The sequence below is a fragment of the Fukomys damarensis genome, unplaced genomic scaffold (assembly GCF_012274545.1).
Source record: "Fukomys damarensis isolate Sample0158 unplaced genomic scaffold, DMR_v1.0_HiC HiC_scaffold_32, whole genome shotgun sequence".
NCBI classification, from domain to species: Eukaryota; Metazoa; Chordata; class Mammalia; order Rodentia; family Bathyergidae; genus Fukomys; species Fukomys damarensis.
The window spans coordinates 12,448,024-12,469,647 of NW_022900944.1; the positions used below are offsets into that span (position 1 = coordinate 12,448,024).

At 36.5% G+C, this 21,624-nt stretch overlaps 1 protein-coding gene across 1 annotated transcript in view; it reads right to left on the reverse strand.

The window, feature by feature from the left end:
* The window catches only part of Fto (FTO alpha-ketoglutarate dependent dioxygenase), a 391,986-nt gene that overhangs the window by 190,764 nt on the left and 179,598 nt on the right, over nucleotides 1-21,624 (reverse strand). Inside the window, exons 7-8 of the mRNA XM_010629684.3 lie at nucleotides 18,145-18,288; nucleotides 6,690-6,809 (exon numbers count right to left, since the gene is read on the reverse strand). Of these exons, the coding sequence (XP_010627986.1) occupies nucleotides 6,690-6,809; nucleotides 18,145-18,288 (264 nt within the window). The remainder of the gene's footprint in view (nucleotides 1-6,689; nucleotides 6,810-18,144; nucleotides 18,289-21,624) is intronic.

Consider the following 21,624-nt stretch of genomic DNA (forward strand, 5'->3'; position numbering starts at 1 on the left):
CGAGTGCTATGATGGCCTGCTAGTCAAAGCAATCCAAAATACATTCCCGCAGCCAAAGCTAGGACCCTGGGGAAAAGAGAAAGCTTCATATCCTTCACATTAATTTCAATTTCTGTGTAGTTAAAACATTTAAAATAACAGAGTTCATCTTTTCTCTTTAACATACAGAATGTGGTGTGTGTTGTGTGTGTGTGTGTGTGTGTGTGTTCATTCGCATGTGAATTTATTGAAGACTGGCAATATTCAGCCAACTCCCATGAAATCAAGGCTAAAACAGAAAGTTTATTCCAGTTTTCTCTCCACATACTAACAAGAATTAAGAGAGATGGGCAAGGCTTTCACTTGGAATTTCTAACTCCTGTCACTTTGTGTCACCATCTTCAGCATTTCTGGTCTTGTTCCTGCTGTGTGCAGAAAAGAAGCCGCAGAAGTTGTCTGTCTGTCCTCTTAACATTCCTGCGATGTACCAGGCACAGCCTAATACTGGCTACCAATAAAGCTCAACTCACACAGTACACGTAAGGGTTAAAAACAGAACGTCCTACCCACTGGTTTGCTCTGATATTCCTGGAGATATTGTCACTGGATGTATCCTCAGTAGAATTCTATTCAACACCTCTGTCTTTAAGTACAAAGCTGTAGGCTGTAGCAGCTTTAAGAAACATAAGTATCCCTTTTTTCTGCTGCACGGTATCTGTGTGTGAAATTCTCTAAAGGGGTTTAAGTATTTACCCTGAACACTATCAGACAGTTTCTAAAATTTTCCTTATCCAGTTGCAAAAACACTTCAAAGAGAATCATAAACACAGTCCTTTGTGCTTCCCATGCACATTCTGTTTTCGAGGTATAAGCCTGAATTCTCTAGAAATTGTAATTTTTTTCCCAAAAAGACAGGATACAGAGCACTTTTTAAAAAATTCATTATTAAATCTTCATCAAATATGGTAGAGGGGGTAGAAAAATCTGAAAGTCAGAAAGCAACCAAAGAAGGAACCACAACTTACTAGAACCTCTTGCTAGATTACATGTCAAATATGCCTCCCTGCCCCCAAAAGATTTTATTTTTGATAGAACAATACAGCTGTGAAGACGTGGAGTAGGTATATGGGCAGGGAAGAGAATGGAAAGAACAAGGCTTCCATGAACACAAAAATGTGTGTCAAGGAATTTCACTATTATGGCTGAAAATGACTTTTTTATTTTTTCCAATTTTTAAAAAATAAACATAAATTTCCCAAAACACAGTGCCCCAGAATTTGCAATATTAGATGCTTATAACTGTTTAACTTGCTTCCAATCTGTGATTAACCTGATCTACTCAGCATTGTTCCAGTCAAAATAAAGAAGGGAATTTAAATCCTAATTTTAAACCACCAGACATTTCACAACAGATCCTAAATTACTATAATATACTGATCCTAAATCAGAAATACTAACCCTGAAAAGTGGGAGAAAGGACTAAGGTAGTACATGTAACTTAGTATTACAGTAACACCAATGGGGAGGCAAAACATATCCATATCCATACATATGCACAGGTGTGTGTGTGTGTGTGTCTGTGTGTGTATCCTCACCATTAAAAAACCAAAAAATTGAACTGTATCACTTTAGTCCCAAAACTCTTTAATCTATAGAAAGTTTAAAATGAATTCAGCTAATTGAACTATCCCACAACAGCAAACCTAGATACTTGAGCCTTTTTTCCTATATTCAAGGATAAAGAATTTAATCTACAGCAGTGCAATGATAGTTTTGTCAGCCTCTCCTGTAACAAGCGGCTGCTCAGCTCAGTCATTTCCTACAACCATGTAACCCACACTGAGGAGGACTCATCCACACAGCATTGAGCAAGAGCTTTCCCAGATGATTTACGCAGATCACAGTGACAAGCAAAGAGGCGTGAGTCATCCTGAAATTAAACTATTATAAATAACTTGTCAGGGATCACCTTTACATTCGTAAGTACATTTTTCTCTTAAAACTTTAACAGCAAGAAACCGGGTACATTATTAAATAAAACACCTACTCATTTTCCACATCTCTCTGTCCTCCTATGCCAAATGTTAACATAAATAGGTAGAATTAAATGTAGCCGATAGCTTACCTAACCTAATTATATGTTGTGTTTTACACCCTTTCAAAACAGATACATTAAAATAATCCAGTCTTGGCTCCTACCCACTCGAGTCAGTAAAGGTTGTTAAGGCCAACTGCCATATACAGGCACTGCCGTGGCAGCACAAGCAACTGTCAGAACAAGCACTGCAACTCAAAGCATTCAAGACGATCAGGATCTACTTTTCTCTTCAAAAAGGAAGAGCAATGAAAACATCAAGAAGAAATTTCTCTCCAGTATATAAATCATCAGTACTTTTGAAAATGCTTACTCTGGAAACTATTCTAGAAGATTTCCATTGGACTATACCAAATAGATCTTTTTCTCTTTCTTTCTTTTTTTTTTTTTTTAAGGTCAAAAGGAAATGAATAAATGTCATCAATTTAGAGGATTTCACACCTAGCGTTCTTTTCAGTATCACTGTGAATTTGATAGTGTTAAAACATTTTTATAGGTAAAATAAATGTCAGTTTTGCAAAGAGCGATACCAGACCCTGAGAGACAAATGGCCTATCCATTCAATCTCTGGCTGTAGCAAGACTTCCTCACCTCACTGGAGATTTCAGCTTTTCATACTCCTCTTTACCCAGAAAGCACAGCTTATACAGCTTCTTTCAAATGGTAACTCTCTCTTATCCTGAACAGTCTCCTCATAATACAATAATCTTGGGTGGGAGGTAGTGGGTTGGTTCAAAAATAAAATAAAATACAAATATTTGAATAGCATTACAGTTTTATAATACTTCTTGCATATGGAGCAAAGAGGAGAGGAAAGACCAGGCTAAATTCCTGGGTTGTAAAGAAAGGGTTATGTTACTTTGGGCTTAATGGCTCATAAATTCATGAGGTAATATTCAGGGAAAATATGATATTTTATCAGAATGTCATTCAAATATAAGGTTTAACATTTACAACACAAGAGCATACACTAAGTAAAACTATCCTCCGGGAGAGAAACGGTGAGAATAAATAGTATGATAAAAAAAAAAAAAAGTGCTTGCTGGGACAGGGACTGGGAAGTAGAGGCTGGAGGAGTTTTAGAGACAGCTGACTAAACTTTCTGAAATTTGTGGCTGGTTATGACATGTGAAGCAATTACCATTAATGGAAGAAAAACTATTTCAAAGCTTTTTCCATTCTCCTATATCCTTCCTGAGACTACATATCCCAACCACAAAGTGAAAAAAAGAATACAAAGACAGAAAGAAATTACAACATAAGTCTCTTCCCTGGTACAAGGGCTGTCAAAGGTTGCTTTACTCATAAGCAAAGGGGGAAAAGTAATGCACATATTGCCTGAGGTTTTTATTTTCTCACTGAAAGAGATCAATGTTATGTTGCAGAACAGACAAAATGCATTGATTAAAGAAATCTTTCCACAATACACACAATGATTTTGCAATTCAAAAAAAGTATAATGATAACAAAGAATAGAATCACTTTTCTAAAATGATAACAATTTTGAATAATACATTCCCTGAAAGTAAATTTAGTACATTCAGATATGCCATTTAGATTAGTCTAATTCTATAGAATCCAAATGTGCACCAAACACTGCACTTTTTATGTTAAATTGCTGTTGAATTTGTTAACCCACAACTGATTTCCTGTGTTATGGAATCTTGGAGATTACAGCTAACTTGAAGCAACAGGAATAATTCTTGACAGTTAATGGTACATTTATATGCATTTTCCTGAAAGGCTAACATCCTGGGGCTTCAACTGGCAGCTCAACATTGCCCTCTACTGCTTGCAACTAAAAAAGGAGAAGGTGGGCTGGTACAGAATAAAGCCCAAAGCGCTCTCAATACTCAAAAACTGACAGAGCCACAGAGGCACATACCTTTCAAATGAGTGTTCTCAGTGCCTCTTTAAACAGCTAAAATAAATTATTATGAATTTGTTAAAAGTCATTTTAAAAGGCTTCAAGCGATACTTAAATTTAACTTAGAAGGACTGTGCCTTTTATCTCAGCCCAAATCTTCGCTCTTCTGATAATGATCATCCTGAGGCCTGCTGAGGAGAGACACTTAGGCCATTGATTTCCCGCAGCTCACTGAGGAATGCCACACCAACTACTGTACAAGGAAACTGGCTCTGGAAAATTCCCAGTATTGCTTTTCCTTTTAACATTTTTCATATGACAGCTACAAAATAAGTAGAAGATATTCCTAACTAATGTGCCATTGCCACCAAATATATAGACATATTTAACATATAGTAAATTAATTTATAATTATATCATTGTTACAATCACACTACCAAAGATTTTTCTTTTTTAAAAATCCTGAACAAAAGTAATTTAAAAGTTTTTTCAATTAATGAGATCCTTGCTTATTTTCCAACTCTTAATTCACAACTTTGTCAAATTACAATTTCAAAGACAAGCTGATATCTTATAATTAAGGCTTAGCAAAGAAAGACATTCTAAACTCAAGCCCAGATGCACAAATTCAGAACTCACAATGTAGGTACAAACACTGCCCTGAAACTGAAACTGCATACAAGCCACAAAAATGAAACATCCTCAACCCAGGCTCAGCTTAAGACTAAAACCAACCAAAAAGTAGGCAGGGACTTTTCATTATCTCTACTTTAGTATTACAATGTACAGTTTTACATGATTCAGTCTTTTGAGAAATCAATATTTGTGATAGTATGAATATACAAAAATAATAATTTGTTCCTCAGGCACAAATTATTAGAAAGACATGATTTAAAGACCTGAGGAGATGTCTGGAAAGCAGGGATTTTTGGATACTGACCCAGATTTTTAAACTGGGGCTTTCATGATTGTGTCTTGACATTTTCATTATTATAAAATAAGGATTAGGATAGATTTTATGTTAAATGTTGCCATCATGAGAAGAAGGCAAGAGGAAAGTTTTGGTTTATATAGCATGGATCATGATGATGCTTGCATGGGTATACATATATCTGCAAACTCAATTATATACATTAATTATATACAGCTATGTATCAATCATACCTTAAAAGAGCAGTTTCCAATATAAAATACATTAATAGCTATAGTTACTCATTTCTGAAGATTAGTTCATTGTTCCCAGAACATTTCAAATTCTGTACAGTGGTAATTCTCTCCAGAGTTTAGCAGGCTTTTATCACTTTTCCACTACACTCCAAACTCAACTGTTTAGAGACTGAACATGAGACAATGAAGGGAAAGGACCATAGAGTGAGCCTTCTTGAGTTCAAATCCCAGCACCCCCACCTATCAGTTGAATGACCTTGGGAAGTTTACATTAGACCTTTGGGCTTCATTCTCCTTGTTTGCAAAAGTAGGAGAAAATAACTGATTTTATGGGTTTGTCATAAAAGCTAAATCAGTTATAGAGAAAATGCTCGCTATAGTGTCTGATACTCCACAAGTATCACGAAGTGCTTCCTATTATTACTGTTTAAATTATAACCTGATTATGTGATTTCCGCTTGCTTCAGGCTTTGTTTCCCTTGTACTCCCTTCTCTAAGCTATACTTCCTCACTTATTTTGTTTCATAGTCCAAAAACCTAATGATCGTCTCATACAAGTCCCTAAAAGCCACATCTATAGTTTCACAAGAGTCGGTGATCTGAATTTAATACTCTCTTTTCTGAATTGTATTTTTTTGTTTCCTTTTTGAAACTTCTTGTAGTGGTTAGGGTGGGGATTTGACTTGAGCTTTGGGATCTGCCCCAAGGACTGGTGATCATACTCCTACATCTGTGGTCATCTGTCATCTGTCGGGGTGGGTGGTGGAGGTGTGGCCTTGGGGTCTGTATCTGGTCCCGCACCCTTCCTTTCTGGCTCTCTGCTCTGCTTTCCAGCTGACCTGAATTAAGTAGCTTTGTTCCACCACACCCTTCTGCCATGATGTCTATGCCTTGGAGCCAGCCAATCATGGACTGAAATTGTGAGCAAATTAAATGTCTCCTCCTTTAAACTGTGAGTGTTAAGCATTGTGTCTCAGCCACAAGAATGCTGACTAATACACCTCTATTATAGGATTACATTTTAGGTAACACAATACCTGGTGATATTCATGTCTCTCTCCTTGTTAAACGGTTGGATCACAGTGCCTAAGAGAAAAAGCTCTGGAGCCAGGTTTCCTGGGTAGCAATCTTGCCATGCCACTTTCTCAGGGACCTTGAGTAAAGCCCTTACTTTCTCTCTACCTCAGTTTTCACATCTATAAATCAAGGCTCATAAGAGTTTCTACATCTCTGATCATTGTAAGAATTTTAAAAGTTAATGCAGGAAAACCTCCAAAAGTAGTGCCTGGTGCATAAAAAATGAAAATGAATTTTAGATATGATTCTTGAACTATTCTCATTGTCATTTCCCAGCATCCATCTAGCATGGTGCCTCCTATATAGATTATTCTCAGTCAAAGTTCACTGAACTGAACTATAGTTATACTGACAAATCCTGGCTGTTCTCCTTCTCTTACCAACAATAATCTAACTCAGTAATTTGGAATAATTACATATGCACTTGTGTATGCAAATTGAGAAGCTGAGGATTTATCTAACACAGCATCCCAGAAAAAACAGTTCTCAACTTCATGTCCTTACCACACTTTCCATCTTCTTCCATAGCCCTTCCAGCTGAGTCATGGGTTCACACCACCAATCAGTACACTTTCTGTATCGAGTGCCTTGAAACCAAAACTGTCTCAGCCACTCAAATTCAACCTGTGGACCAGAAAGGGAAGGCAGTGATTACAATGTCCTTGTGATGGACAAGCAAGGACAGTGACTTCCTCACTCAATTCTGCTCTGGTAACTTAATAGCCATAGGGTGACAAAAGGTGAGAAAAGCCTGATCTGACCAGTTCCCAATATAATGTGGCATCTCCAAAGCATTTCTGCAAATCCAAGGAGAAAGTAGACTTAAAGTTGAGGTCTTAGAAACACAGCCTATTCAGGTCAGGGAAGGATTCTCAATCACATTTATTAGTCAGATATGAGGAAACTATGTAAGTCAATCGGCAAAAAATATTGAGATCTTACAGTATAAGTGGCCTATACTGCTTATGATGATAATTTTTAAGTGCCTTATTAAACATATTTATTAAAGACTGAGTTAAAGAGTAAGATACGAGCACATATTATGATTATCAATTGCAATTTTTTAGATTTAAAATAAAGAACTTGCTCATGGGCCAGGAGGAGCTGGTGATCATCTTAGCCTATAGAACCAAACAATATAAAACTAGTATAGAAGCATATATTTAACCTAGAAAGCCATTCAAATTGTCACTTGTCCACTCAGTAAGGGCTAATGTCTACAGGTAAAGAGTAGCAAAGATACCTGTAATTTATGTCACTCCTATGGACTTGTTTTTATCATTTGCCATGTTAGCATTCCTCCTATTCTAGTAAAATTTTACTATCCATTTAGCAACCTATAACTCTCCCTTCCTCAGCTTCACTCCATGGGGACTAAGTAGAGCTTTAGCTCCAATCCTAGGAGTTGAACTGGAAATCTAGGTCTAGGACAATCCATCCCAAACTGGATTTGGGTATGGGATTTAGGTAAGTGTTCAATCAGAGTGGCTAACAAGACGGATAGAAGACACAAGAAAAAGACTGCAGCCATTATGCTATCGAATGGGAAAAATGAAGACAACACAATAGGAGGTGACTAACTATAAGATGAAAAGATTAAAAATCAGATCCTAGTGATATGAACTGACTATTAATCAAGCTATTCCTAAAACTCTTTCTACTTAAGCCAATTCAGGTTCATTTCTCTGTCCCTTGCAAATGAAATGACCCAACACATATAGATAAGAGGCTAAATATCACTTTGGAAGCTTACAAATTGTTCTTTATTTTCCATGTCTTTTATCACTCATTTTCAACTTGAAAATCAAATTTTTACCATCAAAGTTTAGTGCCACTTATCCTAAAAACTCTTTACCTCTGCCCACTAAAGAAATGTTCAGCAATCACAGCTTCAAGTTGGGCTGTCTGGTTTTACTAAGGTGATTATGTTGTATACACACATACGTCAACCTATTGTAATTGTCACCTGTTACCACAAAGAATTTTTTGTTTGTTTATCCATATTGAACTTTCACGAGGCAAACAAAGGCAACTTGTAAAGATTTAACAATGGCAAAAATGGCTGAAATAAGAAACTGGAGAACATCAAGTCATATGAAAAGGTTTTAGTTTACATCAACTAAATGTTTGATATGTAGAGGTGATTTCAGTTGAAGCTGTTTAAACAAAACAAAAAAGGAATGTAGACAATATTAAGACAACAGTTGTTAAACCTTATCTATGGTATTAAAAGACAGTGGTTAACAGAAATGAACTTAAATACTTTGAAAGGAGAATGAACATAAACATAGTTCAACTTTGGGGAAGATACAGGTCTAACATTTATTTCAAGAAAAAAAACGAATTATTTTTCATGGTTTTCACACGAACTTTGTTCACACTATCAGAATGACCTGTCAGCAAAGCCCTATGTTAAGGAGAGTTTTTAAATTTTTCCAACCTTTGGTTATTACTACTGAAGAGGACAAAATGCACGAACCTTGGCGACAATGGTATCCCAGGACTAAAACAGATTGTCATATGTAACGAGCTCATTCAACCTATCAAGGTACACTACAGTCCAGATTTCAGTAAATTAAAACTGAGCAGCAAGGAGGACATAACTGGGGACTCTGCCACCGGACATGAGAGAGCAAATAAAAAGCCTTATCCATTTTAATACATACGGCCTTCATCTTCCTCCCCAGATGCTTAACTATCTTTTGAGACAGACATTGTCATGATTAAGAATAATAGCTCTGAGATGAGCATGCTGGCACAGACCTGTAATCCCAGCACTGGAGAGGGTGATGCAGGAGGATCACTGCAAGTTAGAGGCCAGCCTGAAGTACATAGAGACCCTCTTTCAAAACAGCAACAACAGTAACAATAAAAAAGGGCTCTGGAGTCAGTGCAAAACTGGGGTAATTACATATTAGCCACACAGGATTGTGGTGAGGATTAAGTAGTAAGCTACTCATTATATGTACTTGTTAGGTAAGAAGAAAAACTAACCAAGACTGCAAGCCCTAGAATGATGTCTACACATATCTCACAATGTTATGAAATTTTCTGAGCAGAAAAAGTTTTAACAACTATGTCAGCTCATGCCCACCCTTGCCCACTAGTGTCACCCAAAAACCTGTACTGAGAATCTACTCCTAGTTCAGTTTGTCCATGAGTTGAAGCATGGCCCATGAAATACAAGCTTTGTGGATACAATCTTTGTCAAATCCACTCTCATGTATCTTATTTAACTCCATGAGCTGATTTTTTCACTTCAATACTATGGGGGGAAAACTTTACAGCTTTTTTAATCAAATGCCACCCTTACTAGTTCTCCCCACTGCCAAAAGAAGAAGTTGTGTCTTTTCCTAAAATTAAGTAAGGAAGCAGTAAATATTTCCAGCTGTTTGATTCAGGCATTGAGATTAAAAGAAAATTGTGTTTCCTCTTAAACTCTGGGGGGGATAAGGAAAGAAAGCTGCAGGGTGGACTTTGTAGAAAAACCTGAGGATCAGCACTCACAATACAATGGAAGTCTTATTTCTTCAGAGCTTAAAAAAATAGTCCCACCACAATATCTGACTGCTAGAGTTCTAAGCATGATAAGGACTGGGTCTTCATTCCTTTCCCAGAGTTAAGTCCCCCGCAAGGAACATCACAGCTAACAGAGCAGAAATAAGAGACAAGCAAGCTGTCAGGAGAACAAACACAGACTAGAAGCCCGAAAACACTCCAAGGGTGCTGTAGTTCCCTTAAGAAAAGAACAACAGGAAACAACGTGGAAGAGCTCTTTTGAGGTTCTCTCAGAGTCTTTTTTATATTTATAAACCAAACTCCTTGATATCTAACACCTCCTTTTCTTCTACCACATTTGTTTTGCCTCTTATTTTGGTCCCAGGTCAGCCACATAATTCCTTCTTCAGATATGTGAACGTGTCCCTTAGAATTAATGTCTCATTATAGTAATGGATTTCAGTTATTTCCCTGAAAAATAAATTAGACCAGGGGGAGATGCTAAGACCTACTCTAGAAAGAGATGCTCCATGAAGACAGTTTTACAGGGCCATAAGAAAGATACAGATCTAATCAAAGGAAAATAAGACCAGACAATATTATTGAACAGTGTATTCTTCCAGGTGAAATACACAAAAGTCAGATTCCACATTTCACTATTTTTTAAAAAGAAAACAATTTAGTAACACAGAGGAAGATTCTGATTATGAACGAACATAAATCTTTTTCTAAGTATCTTACATTGGAAAAGAAATATTTTTAAAGGTATTTAGTTCCTATGTCTAAGTTCCCAAAATGCTTAGTTAGAAACCATTCTAGACAAGAAAAAACAAGCCACACCTAAACCCAGACAGCCTGAAAGTTTACAGTATGTAAAACCAAGTATTTCATCCTATAATTAAATTAGTTCAGTAAAAGCACAATGGCCTTGACAACAGAGGGAAAGCAAACAAGAAACTGGGTTATCTACTATGGCTATTCATGTTTTCCTCTAACAGTAGAACACTGAAGAAAGTAAGGGCAATCGACCCCAGGCCAGTAGTATGGCAAAAGGACAATATCTGATGATGTGCCCTGTTACATGGAAAAAATTCTTAAGTAATAAGATGACCTTAATTTAACCTTGATGTAATACTTAAGTAACAAAGATGGCCACCTGAGAAACTTCATGAGTACCAAATCAGCACTATAAACAATCCCAAACAATATCCTAGAAAAAGAAAATGAAGATCACAACACCATGAGGCCCAACAGAGCAAGTCAATTAGGCAAGAGAAAAATTAAAAATTAAAAAAATTAAAAACAACAGGACAATAACACGACAATGATAAGTCAACACAAATTAGTTATAACCATCAATGTTAACGGCCTCATTTCACCAATCAAAAGAAACAGACTAGCAGAATGGATAAAGAAGCAAAATCCAACAATATGTTGTATACAAGAAACACACCTAGGGCCGGGGATTTAGCTCAGTGGTTCAGTGGCCTGCCTTGCAAGCACAAGGACCCGAGTTCAACCCCCGGTACAAAAAAAAAAAAAAAAAAAAAAAAAAACAACGTAAAAAAACTAAAAAAAAAAAGAAACACACCTAGTTCAAAAAGAAACTCATAGACTGAAAGTGAAAGGATGGAAAACAGTTCTCCATGCAAAAGGAGCCAGAAAAAAGCAGGGGTAGCTATCTTATGCGCAAAGTAAATTTCAAACCAAAACTAATTAAGAGAGATGAAGAAGCCCACTACATCCTTGTAAAGGAAACAATCCAACAAAAAGAGATGACAATCATAAATACACATGCACCAAATATTAATACCCCCAACTATATAAAACAAATATTAAGGGACATGAAAAACCAAATAAGCACTAAAACAATTGTAGTAGGGGACCTACATTCCCCATTATCACAAATGGATCATCTAGACAAAAAAATCAACAACAAACACTAGAACTGAACCAAGGATTTGAACAAATAGACTTAACAGACGTCTACAGAGTGTTCCACCCCACAAAATCAGAATATACATTCTTTTTGGCTGCACATGGGTCATTCTCCAAAATAGACCACATGCTAGCTCATAAAACAGGTTTAAATAAATGCAAAGGAATCGAAGTTATCCCATGTATACTATCAGACAATAGTGCAATTAAGCTGGAGATCAATAGCATAAGAAACCATCAGAACTTCACAAACACATGGAAATTGAACAACACTCTCCTGAACAATCAATGGGTCACACAGGAAATTAAAGGAGAAATTAGTTTTTACAAATAAATGATAATGCCAATACAATATACAAGAATCTATGGGACACAATGAAAGCAGTTCTATGTGGAAAATTCATAGCAGTGAATGCCCAGACTAGGAAAACAGAGTGAGCTCAAATAAACAACCTAGTGACGAATCTTGGGCTCCTACAAAAAGAAGAGCAAGAAAAACCCAAAGCTCATAGAAAGGAGGAAATTATAAAGATGAGAGCAGAAATTAATGCAATGGAAACTAAGAGAAGGATACAAAAAAATCAATTAATTGAAGAGTTGGTTTTTCAAAAGTTTAAAAATCAATAAACCTTTAGTCAACCTTGTCAGAAAAGGAAAGAAAAGGCTCAGATCCATGCAATTAGGAACAGAAAAGGTGAAATCACAACACATCCAACAAAAATCAAGAGGATCATCAATACCTACTTGGAGAAACTGTACTCTCATAAACTGGAAAACACAGAAGAAATGGACAGATTTCTTGACACTTATGAATTACCAAAGTTGAATGAAGAAGATTAAAAAATTCTAAACACCCTAAATACAATCAGTGAAATTGAAAACGTAATTAAAAGTTTACCAAATAAGAAAACCCCAGATCCTGATGGCTTCGCTGCTGAATTCTATCCAACATTTAGAGGAGAACTACTGCCAATACTCTTAAAACTATTCAATGAAATTGAAAAGGAAGCCATACTTCCAAATTCATTCCTGGAAGCAAGTGTTACTTTGATTCCAAAACCACGTAAAGACCCAACCAAAAAACAGAACTATAGGCTAATCTTCTTAATGAACACAGATGCAAAAATCCTCAGTAAGATACTGGCAAACAGAATACAGAAGGTCATCCAGAAGGTCATATACCCTAACCAAGTCCGATTTATTCCAGGGATGCAAGATGGTTCAACATACATAAATCAATAAATGTAATACACTGTATTAATAGAGTCAAGGACAAAAATCATATGATCATCTCAACAGATGCAGAAAAAGAGTTCCACAAATTCAACACCCATTTATGATAAACACCCTGCATAAAATTGGAATAGATGGTCTTAATCTCAACTTGAAAAAGACTATCTATGAAAAACCAACAGCCAATATCATGTTAAATGACCAAAAATTGAAAACCTTCATGCTAAAATCAGGAATAAGACAAGGATGTCCACTGTCACCACTTCTGTTCAATATAGTTCTGGAAACATTAGCCAGAGCAATTAGAAATGAGAAAGAAACTAAAGCAATAAAGATAGGAAAGGAAGAAGTTAAATCATCATTATTTGCTGATGATATACTACTATACATAGAAGACCCAAAAAACTCTGCCAAAAGACTTCTACACTTAATTGACACTTTTAGCAGAGTAGTGGATACAAGGTCAACACTCAACAATAGCTTTCTTGTACACAAATAACAGACTAATTGAGAGAGAAATTAGGGAAACAATTCCTTTCACAATAGCACCCAAAAACATGAAGTATCTAGGTATCAATCTAATGAAGGAAGTAAAAGATCTCTATACTGAAAACAACAGCACTCTGAATAAAGAGGTCAAAGAGGATATAAGAAAATGGAAAGATATCCCCTGCTCCTGGGTAGGAAGAATCAACATAGTGAACACGGCCATACTACCAAAACTGCTATACAGATTCAATGCAATCCCAATTGAAATTCCAACAGTACATTTCACAGAACTAGAGAAAATAATCCAAAAATTCATTTGGAACCAGAAGAGACTTAGAAGAGCAAAAGAAATTCTAGGCAACAGAGTCATGGCAGGGGGTATCAAAATTCCCAACTTGAAACTATACTAAAAAGCCACCGTGATAAAAACAGCATGTTACTGGCAAAGAAACAGACCCCAGGATCAGTAAAATAGATAGGAAGATACAGAAACAACTCCAGAGGTACTCAGCCACATCATCTTTGACAAAACAGCCAACTAACCTCAGTGGAGGAAAGATAGCCTCTTTAATAAATTGTATTAGAAAAACTGGATTTCAACCTGCCAAAGATTAAAACTAGACCCTTATCCTTCACCACGAAGTAAACTAAAATCCAAGGGGATTAAAGATCCAAATATTAACACAGAAACACTAAACTTGCTGGAAGATAAGTTAGGTAGAACTCTCAAAGACATTGGCATAGGAAAAGACTTTATGAAGAAATCCTCAGTAGCACAGGAACTAGCACAAACAATTAACAACTGGGATCTCATCTTATTAAAAAGCTTCTGTGCTGCAAAAGAAACCACCAAGACAGATAAGAGACAACCTACAATGTGGGAAAAAATGTTTACAGCTGCTCCTCAGACAAAGGACTATTATCTATGATATATAAAGAACTCACAAAAATCAGGCCCCCAAATATAAAGACCCAATTCAAAAATGGGCATCTGAAATTTACAGACATTTCTCAGACAAAGAAATAAAAGCAGCAAATAAATATATGAAAAATAAATGTTCAATACCACTGGCCATTCGAGAGATGCAGATGAAAACAACACTGAGATTCCATCTTACCCCAGTAAAAAAGGCTGCTATCAAGAAATCAACCAATAACAAATGTTGGTGGGATTGTGGAGAGAAAGGAACCCTTCTCCATTGTTGGTAGGAGTGCAGACTGGAGCAACCACTGTGGAAATCAATATGGAGATACCTCAAAGAACTAGGATTAGAGGTTCCATTTGACCCAGCTATCTCTGTGCCGGGTACCTTTCCAAAAGAATTAAAAGAATCATACCACAGTGATATATACACACCCATGTTTAGAGCAGCACAGTTTGTAACAGCTAAAACTTGGAAACAGCCTAATTGTCCATAAATTGGAGAATGGATAAAGAAGATGTATTTGTTTTTTTTTTTCTATAAAATGGAGCACTACTCAGATAAGGCATGAGAAACTAGAGTCATTCATAGGAAAATGGATGCATATTGAGGCCATACTCTTATGTGAAATAAATAAAACACACATGTAAATACCAAATAGTTTCTCTGGTGTGAAAAACTAAAGTGTACATAAGATCCAAATTATATAACTGATAAGGTGAAATAGGAAGAAAGGGACTAAAGGTATAGGGGGAGTGGAAAGGGTAGGGGAAAGGGAATAAGGGAAAAGAAAAAATATGAGAAAAGGAAAAAATGGAAACAAAGTCTTTGTAAACAAGAGAGGGTAGAGGGGGTAAAGGGAGGGCAGGGACAAGGGGAAAAAATGAGAACCAAGATCTGTCATGTAAAGGTACAAGATCTCAATGCTGAATGTAACTGTACTGTATACTTTAAAACTACCAATAAACTCAATGAAAAAAATAAAATTCAAAGATGGCAAGTGGTGATGAAGACTGGCACACATGCTATTTAAATTCAAGATCTCTCTCTCTCTTTTCCATCCCAGATTAGCCTCAAAGGGCTAAGGTTTCTGATGTATTTCTTCCCCCTCTCCCTAATGTATACGTCAAAAGCAACCAGTCACTTTTTCAAAGTGGATTTGGATGACAGTATTTTTCTCTTAAATAAGCAGTATAATTTTACAGATTTCTTGTCCTCTGATGATAACAAAACATCTGTCACAGAAGACTAGAAAGGACAGCAAAATAAAATAACCCATATGCATGCTAAAGACAGCACCTAATCTGCTAATCTGACTCATAAAATTGTGAGGTTTTAGAGAAGGAAATAACTAAATTTCCAGATTAGAATTTCTATACCACACATTTGGGGGAAAATATAACTTTCCTTTTAGGTATAATTCAGTGAGGTCATCAGGCTCATAACTGTGTATCTTTCCTGCAATTCTACCTATCAGCAATGTCTCCAAAGGGACTAATGATAGAGAATGTAGGAACTTACTAGGCACAGTGAAGAAAAGCATTACAGGTGGTTACTATTCCCCCTAAAAGCAGAATTTCTTTGACTTTATTCTAGAAATTCTGACAATGTTTCAAAAATGTAAAGCATATTCACAAGCTATTAATTTTAAGGGACATTAAAAAGATACTGTAGATGTAGAAATTATTGATCCTTCAACCACTCCCTATTTCCTTCACAGTAAAAAGGAAGGGGAGTCTCCAAGGACCTATAATTTCTGCTGTCCCCATCTCCTGATACTGTCTCTGTCATCTTATCTCTTACAGTGGCAGCCTTATTCCCTCCATACAATCTGTCCCTAAACCACTCTGTGAACACCAGGTACTTTCAACCTCATGCCCTTTGCGGTGGATGTTTTCTGGTTCAAAATGCTCTTCTCTAGATAGCCACACATAGCCACACAGCTCAATCCTTCATCTTCCAACCTCTTCTCAAAAGACATTTTTTCAACAGGGATTCTTTCTAGTCCCTCTCAATCTCCATTACCTTGCTATGTGTGGTTGTTTTTTTCTGTAGCATTTAGCAACTTTGAATATACTATATACTTTACTGATGTATTATATTTATTAATTATCATCACCTCCCTGGACTAGAATACCATTTTTCTTTACCAACACATCATAATTCACCCAGAAGAGTGCCTGGCACATACTCAGTAATTATTTATTGAAGAGATGAATAAGAACATTTTTATATTCCAAAGTGTCTATCAATCATTTTGATTATATCAAAGAAAAAGTCTCCATTGGCAACACTCTTCAATACTTTTCTACTTTGTGTTCATCTTGCTGTTCTAAAATATTTTGATTTTTTTTAAGGTATACTTTACCAACCATAAAATCTATTCCTTTGAACTAGAAAATTCAGCAATTTTTTTTTAAAAATTATGAAATTGTGTAACCATTACCAGTAATCTCTCTTAACATGAAGAAAGTAGACTACCAAATCAGAGCCTTCTCCAGGTCAGGGATCTGCTACAAGGTAATCACATTGCTCTAGTTTCACTGGGTATATTTTTCTGGTTACTTTTCCTTTTGGATAGTCATTCTGGATTTCCACTTAAAAGCAGCAATATAAAGTTTCCTTTTTAGAGAAGTTAATTTATGTAAAAAGTGAGGTGGTTTAGTCCAGGTGTGGTGGTGAATGCCTATAATCCTAGCACTCAGGAGTATAACACAGGAAGATTACCACAAGTTCAAGGCCAGTTCAGACTACACAGTGAGTTCAAGGCCAGCCTGGGCTACATAGCAAGACACTATCTCAAACAACACCCCCCCGCAAAAGTGAGGAGTTTTAAAATTAAAAAAAGTTAAACAGTTAACAATATATGGAGCCCACAGCCCAAAGATACAGAAAGCTAGAAAGAGTACTAACAAGAATAGTAAAGTTTGGGAAACACATTAACCCATGTACTCTAGAACTCCTGCTGAACTTTTAGACTACAGAAATATAACAAATTCCCTAAATAAAAGTAAAGTATTGTCATTTGCTCTTTGGGCCTATTCTCAATCCTTGGTGGAAGACTCTTTTTTCTGACTCTTGTTTTTCTGCATGTGTTATGAGTGGCACTGATGGCCCTGTGTTTCAGATACTTATTGCAGGGATGTTTAAATAATAAACAGCCTTGGAAAATAGTTTCTTCCTCCAGAATGGAGAGCAGGTTTGCTTTAAGAACTTAAAATGTTAAAACAGTATCTTTGTCTGGAATGAAGGACAGGTGTGCTTACTACCGTAGACACAGGCTACCTTAGCTCAAGGTCCCTCTCTTATGAGCTAATTCCTTTGGGGTCCAGAAGTTATCTAGCCCATTTTGCATCACCCCATGGAAAAAGAAACTTGGAGAAGGTTGTCTACTGAATGCTGATGTTCCTCAAAATTATGTTGAAATTCTAATCCCCACAATACATTTGGGAGGTGACAGTGAGTTGGGAGGACTTAGTGCAATTATAAAAAAGGACTAAGGGGGATTATTGCTCCCTTGCAATCATGTAAGTTCCAATCACAGTAAGAAGGTTGTCATCTACGAATTAGGAAACACACCCTTACCAGAGACCTAAGCCTGCTTGCACCTTGATCTTGATTTCACATAGAGAATTGTGAGAATGAATTCCTGTTGGCTAGATGCTTCCTGGGCTGCTATATTTTTTTACAGCAGTTCAAATGGACCAAGACAGAAAATTAGCTCAGAGAGCTGAGGCTCTGTGTACTGCCACTATTGTAATAACCTTTCCTTCACTTCTGACTCTGCAGTCTTATATCTTAGACCAGCATAAAACCAGAGCAGATAAACTTACTAATTTGCAAGTCGGTAGAATCTCACAGTTCTTAAAAGTCCTCACCTCGTTGTGAATTTCTTCTCCTTGTTTCAAAACTGCAGGCTCAAAGGATTTCAAAGAGACATCACCATCGTCCACATTATCACAGACATTCTGCACAGCCAACTGGCAGCGCTGTAAAATATAATCCAAGGTTCCCGCAGAGCACTGCCAAGACACAACAGCAATCGAGATTAAGAGCAAAATCCATACTCAACTGTGCCACTCTTCCTACGGCTTTCCACATTCACCTTTGTCCCCACAGCCCATACTCCTTAGCTTGGCAATTACTACAGTAGCCCGCTCACTGGATTCTGTGCTGCTAGCTCAGCCTCACCTGGGCCATTCAGCTTGCTGGTATTCTTTTATCATATGGACCTCCTATGTGAAACAAAAGTAAGCAACGTGAGACCAAGGCCTGGTGCGTGTGTGTGTGTGTGTGTGTGTGAGAGAGAGAGAGAGAGAGAGACAGAGAGAGAGAGACAGTGACAGAGAGAGAGAGAGAGAGAGAGAGAGACTGAGATTATGCAATAAATAACATTAACCAAGAATGAAGGACACTAATTTCATGTCAAGAGCCATGAATCTAACAATGGGGGTGAAATAGAACTGTTTCAAAAACACTCAAAATAGAACAGTAATGGCCAGGGTGGGGGTAGGGGGTTGAAGTTTATAAACACAAGGCAAAAAATGTTTTTCCCTTTACTGCAAAAAAAAAAAAAAAAAAAAAAGCACTAAGTGGTTGTAATTACTGGCAGAATAAATTCTTCAAATAATTAAGAATATGTGGTTCATGCCCTCAAAGCACATTCAAAAGTATAACTTAGTACTTGGGCATCAGGAGGACGAAGATAACTAGTTCATCCCCCTCCAGTCTGTGCAAACAAAACAGAGGTTAAATGGACAAACTCTTTGGAATGATCATATGTCAGAAAAGAAGAGGATACAGATGGAGTATGCATCCATTTGTTTCCATCATTAAATGATTTTCTAGAAAGATAAAGCAATATATATATATATATATGCATATATATATATATATCCCTTAGAAACAATGAGGGAAATGTGTCTCTAAGATATCTTTATTTTCATATTTATAACTTAAACTGAGCCCTTGGAATAACCTTGAAGGCTAATTCTCTGGCATACAAATTCTTTGCATAGTTATGGCCAATTTATACAATGTGACATCTACAAGCTAGGAAAAACCAAGTTTCTGTGCCAAGAAAACCAAAAATATGTAATTGACTAATATGTATTTTGATATAATGACCCCGGGGTATCCAGAGCACAAGGGCAGGCAGCACCAATTTGTTGCAAAGAGAAAACAAAGAATAGAGGTGAATTATCACTCTAGTCCCACAGCCCCTCCTAAAACTTATTTTTAAAATGACATTCTGCCAGGAAAGTTGTCTTGAAACTTTTTCCCAAATACATAAGAGGTTATTAATTGTGTGGCCACTTATTATAGCTAAAGATGGGAAACAAACCTAAATTTCCCATCATTAGGGAACCAGTTAAATGGACTACAGTTTAACCTTATTTGCTGCCAATAAAAGGGAAAGGGGAAAGTGATATTTTTTTCTGGATATACAGTGTTTTATTTGGTGTAAAGAACTTAGAATCAGACCTGGGTTTATTGCTAGTTTTTGTTTCCTTTATTATTTTGCTACAACTTTATTGAAATATTATTCACATATCATAAAATTTAACAATTTAAAGCATACAATTCAATGTGTTTTCATATATTCATAGAGCTGTGCAATTGTAACTATGATTAATTTTACAATAATTTCATTACCCCAAAATGAAACTCAATGTCCTTTACCAATCGCTCTTCCCACTTCCACCAACCTTTCCTACCCTGGGTAACTACTAATCCACTTTCTATGCCCATACATATGTCCATTATGACATTCAGGTAGACAATGTCATACACGACATAACCTTTTATGACTAGCTTCCTAGACTCAGCATGCTTTCATGGTCCATCCATGGTTCAGCACATATCTGCACTGCAGTCCTCTGTATTGTCAAGCATTTGACTGCATGGCTATACCACATTTTACTCATCCATTTAGTAAGTGGTGAATATTTGAATTGTGTCTACTTTTTGGCTAGTATAAGTCAAGCTATTGTGAACAATGTTGTACAAGCTGTAATTTCTCTTGGGCATATACCTAGGCAAAGACTTGATGTGTCATAGGTCAACTTTGTATTTAACCTTCTGAGGATGTGCCCAACAAATTCCCAAAGTGGCGGCGTCGTTATACACTCTTACCAACAGTGCACAGGGCTCCTCTTTATGTATAGCCTCAGCAACACTTATCTTTTTTTTACTCTAACCATCTTAATGGGAGGAAAGTGGAATCTCATCATAGTTTCCATTTGCATTTCTCTATGATGCTGTGCCCTTTTCATGTGCTTCTTGGACATCTGGATACCTTCTTTGGGACATGCCTATGCAGAGCCTTCACTTTTTTTTTGTGCTTGGGAAGCAGGTAGCAGCACCATTGACCTAATTCCCTGGCCGACCATTTTAACCATTTAATTATTTCTCATTTTAATGATTGAATTCTAAGAATTCTTTATTCTAAACATAAGTACCTTACAAAATACATAATTTGCAAATATTTTTTCCCATTCATTACGTTTTCTTTTCACTTCCTTGGTGGTATTCTTCGAAGCGCAAAAGTTTTTAATTTTGATGAAGTCCACTTTTTCAGTTTTTTCTGGTTTGTTTGTGCTTTAGATGTCCTCTCTAAACAGCCTTTTCCAGGTTGGGGATGTACTTCAGCAGTACAGTTCTTGCCTTGTGTACATGAGATCCATGCATAATGCCCTGGGTTCCATCCCTTGTGCCAAAAACCAGGAAAAATGGTAACAACAAAAAGCAATTTTAGCCACTGCCCATGCCAAGAAAATAATTGTGGATGATGAATAATTATCATCAAAGTTTCTGAAACAAAGTGAAAAGTACAGAACAGTGTACAGGGTAACTACCATTGCGTGTAAGTAATATCACTAAAACATAATGAGAATGACAACATATCTGGGAAGTAGGAGTTAGTTGGCTTGAGGAAAAAGAGACTAACTTTAGGGAGCAATTTTGAATTTTAAACCATTTGAGTAGCTATTCAAAAATAATTATGCGGGACACAATGAAAGCAGTTCTACGTGGAAAATTCATAACATCGAATGCCCACACTAGGAAAACAGAGAGGGCTCAAATAAACAACTTAACGATGAAACTTAGACTCCTAGAAAAACAAGAGCAAGAAAAACCCAAAGCTTGAACAAGAGAGGAAATTATAAAGATCCAAGCAGAAATCAATGCAATTGAAACTAAGAAAACGATACAAAAAATAAATGAAACAAAGAGCTGGTTTTTTGAAAGAATAAATAAAATCGACAAACCCTTAGCTAATCTTATCAAAAAAAGGAAAGAAAAGGCTCAGATCCATGCAATTAGGAATGAAAAAGGCGAAGTCACAACAGATCCGA